Source organism: Moschus berezovskii, chromosome 4, assembly GCF_049115385.1.
Source record: "Moschus berezovskii isolate FMDL1 chromosome 4, NW_MosBer_1.0, whole genome shotgun sequence".
NCBI lineage: Eukaryota > Metazoa > Chordata > Mammalia > Artiodactyla > Moschidae > Moschus > Moschus berezovskii.
In genome coordinates, this window is record NC_142463.1 from 103,921,378 (window position 1) to 103,936,050 (window position 14,673).

At 39.7% G+C, this 14,673-nt stretch overlaps 1 protein-coding gene across 2 annotated transcripts in view; it reads left to right on the forward strand.

Annotated features, from left to right (window-relative positions):
* Positions 1–13,797: 13,797 nt before the first annotated feature.
* Positions 13,798–14,673, forward strand: part of VPS45 (vacuolar protein sorting 45 homolog) — a 64,261-nt gene continuing 63,385 nt past the window's right edge. For both annotated transcript variants that reach the window (XM_055401966.2, XM_055401967.2), the window contains exon 1: positions 13,798–14,076. In XM_055401966.2, the coding sequence (XP_055257941.1) occupies positions 13,984–14,076 (93 nt within the window). In that variant the 5' untranslated portion in view covers positions 13,798–13,983. The remainder of the gene's footprint in view (positions 14,077–14,673) is intronic.

Sequence of the window (14,673 nt, forward strand, 5' to 3'; positions counted from 1 at the left end):
CAAAGAATCAGTTTTTGGGTATATTAGTCAAGTGTAATTTTTGTTTGCTTGTTTACAACTCCATTCTCTCTTAATTCCATCCTTCTGCTTTTTTTTTATTTTTAGGGTTGTTGTTGATGTTCTTTGTCTAGCTTACTGAGTTTAACATTTGGTTCATTGATTTTCAACCTTTCATGTTTTCTAAGTGCATTTCTAAAGCCATATGTTTTCTTTTTTAATACTACTTTCTGCATGCTATAGGGAGAAGGCAGTGGGAACCCACTCCAGTACTCTTGCCTAGAAAAATCCCATGGACAGAGGAGCCTTGTAGGCTGCAGTCCATGGGGTCGCTAGGAGTGGGACACGACTGAGCAACTTCACTTTCACTTTTCACTTTCATGCATTGGAGAAGGAAATGGCAACCCACTCCAGTGTTGTGCCCACTCCAGTGTTCTTGCCTGGAAAATCCCAGGGACGGGGGAGCCTGGTGGGCTGCCGTCTATGGGGTCGCACAGAGTCGGATATGACTGAAGCGACTTAGCCACAGCAGCATGCTATAGGTTTCACTATGTTTTGCAATATTGTCTTCAATTTCAATTTTTTTCAAACCAAAAGTTGTTTATTACAAGAATTTTTCTTAACTTACAAGCAGATAGTTATTTTTTAACTACTTGTTAGCAGTATATATTTTTCCCTCCCACCACTACCCTGCTACATATCCACCCAGAGAACCAGCCCCTCTTCAGTGAAGACTGCCCTCAAGACTGGCCCCATTAATTTGGGTAAAGATCAGCAAGCTTTCTCCAGTCTGTGATCCCCAACAGTCATCTCACCCTGCTCTGTCTTGTGAGGGTCATTTGACACATTCATACCACATTCTTACCAGGCGAGGCCTTTAGGTAAGGAATTCAGAGATCTCTCCGCACTACATTTCAAAACAGTATTTCTCAAAGGGAGGCCCAGAGACCTTGAATATCAGAATTACCAGGTGATACTAATTAAACATAGAGTTTCTAGATCCCCATCTCAGATGTATTGTCAGAATCTCTGGGAATGGGGTCCAGGAATCTACATTTTTAACAGACACCCCATGTGAGTCTATTCTAGCACATTGAAGTTCAACTTTACAGGATACCCTGATAAGCTTCAATAAGTTCAGAGAAAGTCTACTAGATAGGAAGGTTTTAGGAACCATGTACATAAAGAATTTTGAAGAAACCTAGGATGTTTAACGCTAGGGAAAAAAAAGAACTTGATGGGGAGAACAAGAGAGATGGCTCTCATATGAAAGATACTTTAAATATATTCCATATTGCTTTCAGTGGATAAATCCAAAGGGCCGAAATTAGAGGAAAACAGATCTCTAACAACTTGAACTTTTCAAAAATGGAATACCCTTCTTGAGAATTAGTAAATTCACTGCTATTTGGACATGTTCAAGTAGATTAGATTATTTTGTACCTGAGATGTTGAATATATATATATATATATATATATATATAAGATTCACATATAAAATGGCTAATCCCAACCTAAGAGCTAAAACTACAAAACTGTTATCAAAATTAGGTGTGCAAATGACCAAATAAACTCATTCACTGCTTACCTGAAAGTCAAGGAAATGTGGCTAAGAAACTGTTTAGAAAAACATACTACTATATTTATGTAGTAGTTGTAGCCAAGGTCCCTAAACAGAAGTGGTGCCCAGTGGTGCCAAGGGGATCCATAACAGTATCAAGCATTAATAGATTCAGATTTCAAGTTCTAGTTGAAAAAAGATAACATTTTATTTGTTTTTAAACTAAACTAAGCTCTTAAACTAAATTCTTAAAATCAGAAGTATTAGTCAACAGTCTCCCTCCAAAGTTGAGGGAAGTTTTTGGAAAAAGAAGGCAAAAAAGCATCGAGAAAGATCACTTATTTTCTAGAGAAATCTGCTAATATTAGAATTAAACGGTTTAGTTAGATAGTAATTTAGTTGCTTTTCTGTACCTTATATCATATTCTCTAGCTTAAGTTGTTACAGTTCTGCATGTGAAAAAAAAACATATCACATAGCATAACATAACAAAAATTCATCATATTTTACTTAGTTGGGCTTCCCTTGTGTCTCAGCTGGTAAAGAATCCGAATCAATGTAGGAGACCTGGATTTGATCCCTGGGTTGGGAAGATCCCCTGGAGAAGGGAAAGGCTACCCACTCCAGTATTCTGGCCTGGAGAACTCTATGGACTATAGTCCATCTGGTCCCAAAGAGTAGGATACAACTGAGCGACTTTCACTTTCACTTTTCAAGATTAGTAGAACTGTGGTGTTGGAGAAGACTCTTGAGAGTCCCTTGTACCGCAAGAAGGTCCATTCTAAGGGAGATGGATCCTGGGTGTTCACTGGAAGGACTGATGCTAAAGCTGAAACTGCAATACTTTGGCCACCTCACGCGACGAGTTGACTCACTGGAAAAGACTCTGATGCTGGGAAAGGTTGGGGGCGGGAGGAGAAGGGGACGACAGAGAATGAGATGGCTGGATGGCATCACCGACTCTGTGGACATGAATTTGAGTGAACTCCGGGAGTTGGTGATGGACAGGGAGGCCTGGCGTGCTGTGATTCATGGGGTCGCGGAGAGTCGGACACGACTGAGCGACTGAACTGAACTGAACTGAACTGATGTCACAACATTAAGATCAAACTAATAACACAAATCCACTCCACTGCCAATTTTTTTAACTCCTTGCAATCCTCGAGCAAGTCCTCGAGAATATTAAAATGTAAACAAAAGTCTTTATATTTATCTTACAGAAGATACAAACATCAATTATAAATAAGAGATACAAGGCTTTTTTAGTTAAAACATAATTAACATGATTACAAAGCATCCGTAATAAAGCAGAGGTAATAATTCTATTGCTTGTAATTCTATTCAGAGTTCACTGAGCCATTGAAGACAAAAACCAAGGCAAATCCTTATTATAGAAACAAAATAAATGCGTTAGATACTGACTCAGCATTTGCTTTTCTCCAATCTAAACAACCTAATCTTAATTCCTGTGGCATGAGGGGTGGATTGAAAAAGGAAGAAGCTAAAATTTGGTTGGTACAGAGTTCCTAGTGTGTGGCATGTGAATGGTATAGTCACAGTGAAACCAAAGGGAGAAAGTCTTCTCTCACAAAACCTGCCTTTCCTGCAGTCTTCTCCATCTCACTTCATGGCAGCTTCATCCTGCTAGTTGTTCAGGCTAAAAAACCTAGTATCTTGCTGGAATTCCTCTCTGTCTTATGTATCTTTCATCCAAATCATCAACTATTTCTGTCAGTCTCCAGAATCCAACCACTTCCTCACCATTTCCATCTCCCTGGTTAAGACCACCCACCTTTCACCTAGATTACTGTAAATGGGGCTAACTAGTCTCCCTGCTTTCTGCCTTTGCTCTCTGCAGTTTATTCTCGATTCAGCAGCTGGATTGATCTACGCCCTAAAGCTCTCCAGTGACTTCCCATCTCATTCAAAATAAAAGTCAATGCCCTCATGTAGGGTCCAACACACACTGTTCCCCATTATTTATCTTTCCCCCTCCCTGCCTCAATTCCAACTACACTAGCTACTTTGCTCTTTTTTTCCCTGAATGATTTTATTTTTTATTCTTTTAAAAACTTTTTATTTTATATTGGAGTATAACTGATTATGATAGTTTCAGGGCACAGTAAAGTGACTCAGCTATACATATACAATTATCCATTCTCCCCCAAACTCCCCTTCACTTTGCTCTTTTATGAACAGGATTTTGCAATTGTTCTACCTTTTACCTGGGTTTCTTTCTTTCCTCTTTTTTTTTTTTTTTAGAATTCTATACTTAGTAAAAGATATCTTTTTAAAAAAATGTTTATTGGGATATAGTTGATTTATACCTGCAAGTTTCTTTCTTTAGATAACACATGGCTTACTCCTTTCATCTCCTCAAGGATTTTGCTCATGTTCACTTCTTAGTCAATGGTTCCCTGACCACCCTATATATAACTGCGAACTTTATACACCCCAGTATTTTTCCATCTCCCTTCTTTAAACTGTTTCTTTCTGTATAAAATTGGAAGGACTGATGCTAAAACTGAAACTCCAATACTTTGGTCACCTCATGCGACTAGTTGACTCACTGGAAAAGACTCTGATGCTGGGAGGGATTGGGGGCAGGAGGAGAAGGGGACGACAGAGAATGAAATGGCTGGATGGCAGCACTGACTCGATGGACATGAGTTTGAGTGAACTCTGGGAGTTGGCGATGGACAGGGAGGCCTGGCGTGCTGTGATTCATGGGGTTGCAAAGAGTCGGACACGACTGAGCGACTGAACTGAACTACCATAAATTTTACTTAATTTGTTTGTCTGATGGTCCTCACTAGATTGTAAATTCCATGAGATGAGGAATGTTTGTTTTGTTCAGTGCTTATCTCCCCATTTTTTTGCCAAACCATGTGGCTTACGGGATCTTATTTCCCTTACCAGGGATTGCACAGCAGCCCACCACAGTGAAAGCACAGAGTCCTAAATGCTGGACTGCCAGCGATTTCCTGTAATGATTATTTCCATAGCCAGCACATGGTAGGTATTCAATAAATGCTTGTTGAAAGAATGAATACATGCTACAAATCCTCTAGTAACCAGTGTTGAGAATCAGATGCCTGTGCAGAGCCATTTTGGGGGCTCCATACCAGTGCTAAAGCAAATGCATAACCCTGTGAGATTTCTATGAGTACACTGCTCCCAAGAATTGAGTAAGATGTTTAACACGAAGATATAAAACAATGGTTTCCATATGCACATTGCAGTTTTCCTAGTCCGTTTCCTTCATTTGAAAGACAGAGGTCTAGTGAGCTTAAATCATCTCTGCTGCTGCTGCTGCTAAGTCTTTTCAATCGTGTCCTACTCTGCGACCCCCATAGACGGCAGGCCACCAGGCTCCCCCGTCCCTGGGATTCTCCAGGCAAGAACACTGGAGTGTGTTGCCATTTCCTTCTCCAATGCATGAAAGTGAAAAGTGAAAGTGAAGTTGCTCAATCATGTCCGACTCTTAGCAACCCCATGGACTGCAGCCCACCAAGCTCCTTCGTCCATGGGCTTTTCCAGGCAAGAGTACTGGAGTGCCATTGCCTTCTCAGAAATCATCTCTGAAACTCATCTAAACATTAGTAATGAAACAAGCTATAAATCAGATTACTTGGCTCCCAATTCATTATTCTTTTCATTCTATCATGGTACCCTCTAAACTTGAGAGTTCCTCTGACCAGGAATTCTATAGTAGCTGAGTTTAAATTACTATATCACCAAAAAATAAAAGTCTTAATTCTCAACATTATGCCTAAATTAAGTTGTGGTGAGTCTGGATATTTCAATAATAACTGGAAATTAAAGAAAAAAAATTTCACTGTTATTTGCATATTTCCTGTCGTGAATGGAAGGAACTGTCATTTGCAGTACAGTGTTTTGGTATAAACATAGATTCTGGTGTTCACATCTTCCGGTTCAAATCCCACTTTTGTCACTTTCTGGCAGAAATCTTCTTAATCTCTCTAAGCTTCAATTTTCTCATTTTCCAAAAGAGGGTAACAAAATACCCTGGTGATCTAGTAGCTAGGACTTTGGGCTTTCACTGCCAAAGGTATGGGTTCAATCCCCCATTGGGGAATTAAGATACTGCAAGCTCTGTGGCCAAACAAAAATATGCTATATTCAATTGCATGGAAAGTACTCAGCACATGGCCTGAAACACACATGTGTATATTGACACATCTACTGTCAACTGCCCTGGAGGAGGAAATGGCAACCCACTCCAGTATCCTACCTGGAGAATCCTATGGACAGCGTAGCCTGCCGGCCACAGTCCGTGGGGTCGCACAGAGCGACTTAACACGCACACACGCACGCACTGTCAATTGCAATCAGATAGGAGTAGAAATTATAATCGGATTCTCACCCTTCAAATTTTAGATTTTATACTAAAATAACTTTCCAAATTGAATGCCTGTTTATTTAAACTTTATAGCTAGTAGTTTTGTCTAATTCTCCCCCAAATGAAAAAAATTATAAACAGTAGATTCATGCAACAATTCAGTATGATTTAAAGCCAAAACAGATTACACTCAACAGTAAAGCATTTCATGATCTATTCTGGCCAAAATGATGCGTTTTCCTTCATTGGTGTAACCATTACTCAGAGAACCAGCAGCCAGTTACAAAGGTCCTGCTGCTGCTGCTGCTGCGTCACTTCAGTCGTGTCCGACTCTGTGTGACCCCATAGACAGAAGCCCACCAGGGTCCCCTGTCCCTGGGATTCTCCAGGTAAGAACACTGGAGTGGGTTGCCATTTCCTTCTCCAATGTGTGAAAGTGAAAAGTGAAAGTGAAGTCGCTCAGTCGTGTCTGACCCTTAGCGACCCCACGGACTGCAGCCTACCAGGCTCCTCCATCCATGGGATTTTCTAGGCAAGAGTACTGGAGTGGCTTGTCATTGCCTTCTCCTACAAAGGTCCTATTGTCATCCATACCTTCCTAGTGGTCCAGGGGCGCCCTCTGGCAGGGAGCTGAAAAAAGTCAACTCTACACTAAATGAAATACTTTTTTTAAAGCTAATGCTTTTCAAGTAAATCCTTAACAATTTATGAAATTAACATTCTCTTTAATAACTGCTAGCATATTGTCAAAAAAGACAAATGCAACTTTACAAGGGCACCAGAATGTTCAGGTCTTACATTTCTCTAATTTACTGGGAAATGGAAAGAAAATCCAGGCCCTTTTCCCCAGAATTTACTTCACATAGTTCAATAAAATTGTTGGCATGGATCATCAATATAGATAAGTATATTGATCTCTTCATTTGTTCTGTCTACATAAAAGTCTATACTTTAACATGCCACTGTAGCAGTTTGCCCAGTAATGTGTATCACCAACATTAAATATTTATTGGGTATCTCTGTGTACAGGACACTGCACTAGGTGAAAAGGATGGGGAAAACAGTTCTCTATCCTCAAAGAAATGGCTATCTACTTTTTTAAAAAGGATGTGAAAAATGAAATACAGGGTAAGATGTGCATTGAAAAAGATAAGCTTCTCTCAATTTGCTTTCTGTGTTACCTTGGGAAAGTTATTCAACTTCTGTGAACTTCAGTTTATCTGTAATATGGAGATAAAAGTCACCCCAAAGGAAAGTTGCACAAGTTAACTGAAATATGGATGAAGGACTCAGCGTATAGAAAATGCTCGGTAAAAGGTGGTTATTTTTATTTATTAAGAGAAATCTTAAATAATAGCATCCTACATTAAATTTCACTTGCTTCAAATGGAAAGATATGTAAACAAAATATTTTCTATTTTCTTTTTTTCAACATTATTCTCTCTAGTAAAGAAAAATAAGTGATTCTGATGAGTTGCTTATTAAATCAGTAATTAGCCATTTCTAAAGGAATTATTTCAGTATAAAAATGTAATTAAGACTCCTTTGCCACTTACGAAATTTAGGATTCATAAGAACACACATTTTCTGGTACTTACTTTATATGCTTTGCCTATTCTCTTGAAATATTTAAAATTTAAAAATAGCTTCATTGCATTTTATGGTCATCTACAGAAAGCTGAGCACCAAAGAATTGATGCTTTTGAACTGTGGTGTTGGCGAAGACTCTTGAGAGTCCCCTGGACTGCAAGGAGATCCAACCAGTCCATCCTAAAGGAGATCAGTCCTGGGTGTTCATTGGAAGGACTGATGTTGAAGCTGAAACTCCAGTACTTTGGCCACCTGATGCAAAGAGCTGACTCATTTGAAAAGACCCTGATGCTGGGAAAGATTGAAGGTAGAGGAGAAGGGGACGGCAGAGGATGAGGTGGTTGGATGGCATCACTGACTCAATGGACATGAGTTTGGGTAAACTCCGGGAGCTGGTGATGGACAGGGAGGCCTGGCGTGCTGCGGTTCACGCGGTCGCAAAGAGTCAGACACGACTGAGCGACTGAAATGAACTGAACTGAACATTTCTAACAAAAGCAGCCCAAGAACAGAATCATGGTCATCAAAAGAATCTTAGCAATTTCTAGTGTAATCTTTTTCTTTTTAGAAATAAGAATTTAGAAAGCATCTCCTTAACATTACAAAGCACTTAAAATTTATTTTGTGAATTTTAATAATTTCTCAGGGAGGGCAAGCATGTAACAATCTTTTTTTTTTTAAATTCAGTTTGTACCTGGGGAAACAAACAGTAAAACTAAGCACAGTATAGGATTTCCCTGGTGGTAAGAATCTGCCTGCCAATGGAGGGGGCACATGTTTGATCCTTGGTCTAGGAAAATCCCACATACCAGGGCAACTAAGCCAACTACTGAGTCAGCACTCTAGAGCCCTGGAGCTGCAACTACTGAGCCTGTGTGATACAACTACTGAAGCCCCTGTGCCTTGAGCCTGTGCTCCACAGAGAAGCCACCACAATGAGAAGCCCATGCATGGCAAAGAGTTGACCCGACTCGCTGCAACTAGAGAAAGCTGCTTGCAACCATAAATAAATGTTTTTTTTAAAAAAACTAAGCACAATATAAAACATTCACTAAGAAAAAATAGTTAAAGTTAAGCTAAAGACTACATGTATCATCTCACTTAATTCTCACAATAACCTGATACAGGTGATATTTTCTCCATTTAACAAATGGGGAAACTGAATCACTAATCACTTATGTAACTTACCACTGTCCTGCAACTAGTCAACAGCAGACTCAAATCCAGGCTGTCTGATTCCAGAGCCAGGGCTCTCAACTTCTATATATATTACTGAAAAGTGACAATTCTCTAAATATCCATGTTGCTGTTGCTGCTGCTGCTAAGTCACTTCAGTCATGTCTGACTCTGTGCGACCCCATAGACGGCAGCCCACCAGGCTCCCCCGTCCCTGGGATTCTCCAGGCAAGAACACTGGAGTGGGTTGCCATTTCCTTCTCCAATGTGTGAAAGTGAAGTTGCTCAGTCGTGTCCGACCCTTAGCGACCCCACGGACTGCAGCCTACCAGGCTCCTCCATCCATGGGATTTTCTAGGCAAGAGTACTGGAGTGGCTTGCCATTGCCTTCTCCGAAATATCCATGCTGCTGCTGCTGCTGCTAAGTCACTTCAGTCGTGTCCGACTCTGTGTGACCCCATAGACGGAAGCCCACCAGGCTCCCCCATCCCTGGGATTCTCCAGTCAAGAACACTGGATTGGATTGCCATGACTCTGACATAAATAAATGATTGTATAAATAAATGAAGGAAAAGGATGGCTTTTTTACAGAAGAATTCCAAATAACTGTAGAAGGAATGAGGAAAAGAATTACCATTAGGTAAACACCAACTTTTGCAAGCAAGAACCATCAACAGATTCCAGTTAAAATTAACAGGTAAATGATGAGAATAGGATATTTGCAACTAATCGAGGCATCTCTCCATATGGTATTTATTAAATATAAGGAGAAAAATAGTAAATTTACAATGGAGAAACCCAGCAGACACCACCTAAACAAAGTGATCAAAGGTAACATCACTGCCAGAAGAGTAGAATCACTGTAATTACTGAATGTGCAGACAGAACCTTCCACGAAAAAAATTTTTACTTAATGATTTAAAGCTCGTCAATACTTCTGCTGCCATGAAGTCTGGTACTAACCTACCAACTGTGACAAAAACTTAACAAATTCTGCTTGATTTGAGACTGCTGCTGCTGCTGCTAAGTGACTTCAGTCGTGTCTGACTCTGTGTGACCCCATAGACGGAAGCCCACCAGGCTCCCCTGTCCCTGGGATTCTCCAGGCAAGAACACTGGAGTGGGTTGCCATTTCCTTCTCCTAGGTAGGCACTAAGTCTCTAAAATCACTTGAAGCATTTTTACTGTTCTGTCTTCATGAAAACTGTACCCTTTAAAGAAATTTGTGATGGAACAGCCCAAATAGTCCCATTAATATTTCTATTATTATATAGTAATGCAAGATACAGTTATTATGGAAATTATATTTGGAAGCTATAGTTTATAACTTCTGAAATCCATTCTATTTTTAAATATTATTAACAAAGGAAACTGAAATATGCCATATGCAAAAAATAAAAGGTATGTGTATCTTTTGATTTCAAATAATTATTTGATATTTATTCTTTACTATGTACCAGGCACAGTTTTTTTCCTGCACATTATTTCATTTAATTCTCATCATTTCCTAAGGTTGATTATATTACCACCACTTATCAGAGGTGTAAATGGTTACAAAGGTTAAAAATATTGTATAAGGATGGGTTTTCTGACACAAGCAATACTGTCACTTTTTCTAAATATTTTTTTCAATTGCTAACAAGAAGAAAATCTAATTAATTTGAGTTTCATTGACTTTAATCTTTACTTTTCTCCTATGCAGATGTATGTTAACAGACAGTAAAAGAATGGTAAATAATTACTAATCTAACTAAGAGTTGGCCATATTGTTATTATAATTATACTGAACTTATTTACATATCCTTTGTTTTATATCAAACTTTGAGCTCTTATGGAGGAAAATCATGATTTTGATTAAATATAAAATGGGCAGTTAAACTTCAAATAGTACACACTTTGTAAGAAGCTGAAGTACATGTCATTACTCAGGTAATCATTCTTGATTATTTCATTTACATACATATTTACAAGTCTAAACAAAATGTACACATATAAACACCATATTTAAGTTTCTAAAAATTTATTTAATTGGAGAATAATTACAATATTGTGATGGTTTTTGCCATACATCAATATGAATTGACCACAGGAATACGTGTCCCCTCCATCCTGAAGCCCCCTCCCACCTTCCTCCCCACTCTACCCCTCCAGGTGTCACAGAGCACTGGCTTTGGGTGCCCTGTGTCATATATAAAACTCCCACTGGTTATCTATTTTACATATGGCAATATATATGTTTCAATGCTATTCTCTCAAATCATCCCACCTTCTCCTTCTACCACTGAGTCCAAAAGTCTGTTCTTTACATCTGTAAACACCATATTTTTTAATGTTCTGTTTTCCACCGTTAAAGCACTGATTCCTTGAATCTAGTAAAAAAAATTTTCAAATAACTGCATCAGAAAGTTTATAATTAATATAATCATTTATATTTGAAGAATGTTGTATTTATTTTTCAAATTTGAAATTTTTATCATTAAAAATTTGTCTTTTTATGGTTTATTTACACCCTCAATTGTTAAAATAGAAGTAAGGTACTTCATGGGCTTCCCAGGTGGCGCTAGCAGTAAAGAACCCGCCTGCCAATACATGAGATACAAGAGGCACGGGTTCGATCCCTGGGTGGGGAAGATTCCCTGGAGAAGGACATGGCAACCCACTCCAGTATTCTTGCCTGGGAAATCCCATGGACAGAAGAGTCTGGTGGGCTACATTCCTTAGGGTTGCAAAGAATCAGAGAGGACTGAAGCGAATTAACCCACACACAAGGTACTTCATATTAGCTTCTGGATTTGCCATGTCTTGACTACAAAACAAATCACTAGGTTTATACTGGAGACTTGATCATTCATTTCAGTCCTATTTTTAGAGGGATGGGAATACAAAAGAAGTTCTTAATCTGGAGACAGTTAAAATGGCTCTTTTCGTTATCTTCAAAAAGGAAACAGACTGCCAAACTTCAGGATCATCACAACATCCATTAAATATATATCTTGTATAAAATGTTTACATTCTATTAAATACTGTATCTTAGCCACATATAAAATAACACTGCCACTGACATCAGTGGAATTTCATGGGCAATGGAATGAGTCAGTAAGTCTTGTCAAAATAGGCATATTCCTCCCCCTCTAAAATGCTATAATTGTCTAAATATAAATAAAAGGATGCAGTGTCCATGTATTACTTACAGGTTGACAATTGTCTAAAAAAAGCACAAAGTTCACAGACAAGCCTTTCTCTCCTTTTTCTTCTGAAAAATGAATAAAATGGAAAACAATCTTATACCACATTGAAATTCAAATTATAGGTTGCTATTGTTGTTCAACCGCTAAGTCGTGTCCGACTCTTTGTGACCTGGTGGACTGTAATCTGCTAGGCTCCTCTGTCCATGGGATTTTCCAGGCAAGAAAACTGGCATGGGTTGCCATTTCCTCCTCCAGGGGATCTTCCTGGACCAAGGATTGAATCTGTAGCTCCTGCACTGGCAAGCGGATTCTTTAACAACGAGCCACCAAGGAAGCCCAAATCATAGATAAGAAAAAACAAAAACCAATGACATGAGAGAATTTTCAACTATTGGAAACTTACAAGATCTGCAGTTACTTCTTTCATTAACAATTGTTTGCTGTTTTCTATATTTTAAATTGTATTATACTTTAAGTAAAATATTTATATCTTAAAATTCAAATAACATTTTAAATAACAATTTTTAGATATTAAGATTGTTCTCATTTGTATCCATTTAAAGATTCATATTTTCACTTTAATATAACTTTTCTTGCAAAATGTACCTCAAAAATAGAAAAGAATGCCAAAAGGGAAGTTTTATTTATGCGGTAGAAAAACTGAAAAGGAAAGAAATTTTAGAGGTGACAAAAACCTATGGTATTTCAGTTTCTGATCTCCTGTAAAGGATTTGAAAATTGTATACAAAGCTTTATAAAATAAGCTTAACAGCTAGATTCATGTTAGCGTGCTCCGGGTGTAGTTTTAACTGTACACGTCACACAATAGAATGAAAGAATAATGATTTGCTGATGTTGAATGTATTGATTAAACTGTGAGCCCAATAAACACTGGTTACTTTTTTGGTAGAAATATTTACAAGCAATTACAGTCACTGATTTCTTGCAGTTGTTTCTTGTTATGTTCCTGATTTTACAATTCCCCAACGCAAAGGTGCAGAAAACTAGTATTTACCCTCCTTTTCGAAAGATGGCATGATGGAGAGAAGACTCGCAGGGTATAAACACAAATGCAGACATTTGGAAGTTGATGGCTTTAAGATTCATTCTGTTGTTAAGTTTTTAAATAAAATTTTTCAGTTTTTTCTTAAAATCCCAGTACTTCTTTGCATTAGCCCAACCAAGTACATGATCCCTACCCATTTTTGACCCTGTTCACTGCTTCTGCCCGCAGTTTCAGCATCGCAGGTCCCCGGTATCCCGGGCGAGTTGAAGCCCACGGAGTGCAAAAACCCAGGGCCCCAAAAACTGGGAGGTTCCTGGCTCCGTTGGACCCACAGCCTGCGAGTTCCAGCGGCAGATCACAGCTCCAGGCTCTCCTAAGGGATCTGAGGCCTCTCCCAGAATAACCTGTTCCTTTTGTTCGTTTGTTCAACAAACGTGTTCAACTTCCGATGCCCCTCAGTCTTCGGAAAATCACTTCGGGCCTCACTTTGCAGGGCAGTGTCCTCACCTTGTTAATGACCCAAAGAAGCCGCGGAAGACGAATCTCGGGCACTGTTTAGCAGATATTACCAAACGCTGTCCCTCCAAGTGCCGTGAATCTGCGGGGAACATAAGGCCTCCTCCCTTCCCTTCATCCTTCACCACCACCCAAGAAAGCGTTAATAGCAAAGAGCGAGCACGGCGAGGCTCTGCCGTGCGTGCATCTGAGCCAGCCTTACGCCAAGTTCCTCCACACCGCGAGGCGCCACCTTCTCCCCCCAGCCAGCAGGAGGGGTGGCAAGCCGCGGCCAGGCCTCGAGGCTAAGGGCGGGGAGGGGTCTAAGCGTCGAGGCCTCAAAAACCTCCGGGCTGGAGGTGGATCGAGAATCACGTCCGGGATTGGCGGGGTGTCTCTGCTGAATTCGTGCATCCAGTCGGGAGGCTGGGTTCCCCGGACAGCGTAGCGGAACTACAACTCCCGAGACCACCGCTCCCCGGACTTCCGGAAGCCGGAGCTGGCCGGGGAGGAAGTTGCTGAGACCCGGCCAAAAGAACGGGGGTTAATTTAGAAAGAAAAACCCGAGGTGGGAAGAGCTATAGGGCTAACCTCTCAATTCGCCACCATGAACGTGGTTTTTGCTGTAAAGCAGTACATTTCCAAAATGATAGAGGACAGCGGACCTGGCATGAAAGTACTCCTCATGGATAAAGAGACGGTGAGTTTGCTTTTGCTCAGTGTTTGGGGTGGGGGGGACCCTCCTCCCTTGCAATAGGTGGTCCCATTCCACTGTAGGGTTTAGCATTTAATTAAAGATTTGTAAGTTCAGCATGGAACTGAAAGGCTTTATAAAGCTTGCCTAGATGGTTTTCAGTCTGAATGATTCTAACTACTATCAGATAGTCTTCTTGTACCCAAAACAATTGATTGAAATCAGAAATCTTTTTATAAATGCCTCTGCCAAGAAATGATATATAAGACAGACCACTGGGAAGACTTTGGGATTGCCCTTGTTATTTCCACTCAGCGTTGTGTTTTTAAAGTAAAGCTATTAGAGCTCAAACTGAGATGACAGGTTATTATTTATCGGTCACAAAATTTAAAAAAAAAAACCACTTAAGAAAGAAAAACGGGGGGTGGGAAGAGCTATAGGGCTAACCTGTCAATTCGCCACCATGAACGTGGTTTTTGCTGTAACCACGTGGTGGGAAACTTTTTATTTGTCATTCTATGGGTTGTCCGTGTCAGAGAGAGCATTTCATTATGGTACATTACTTATTATTTTAGATGCTCAGTAAACGTTATTACATATGTT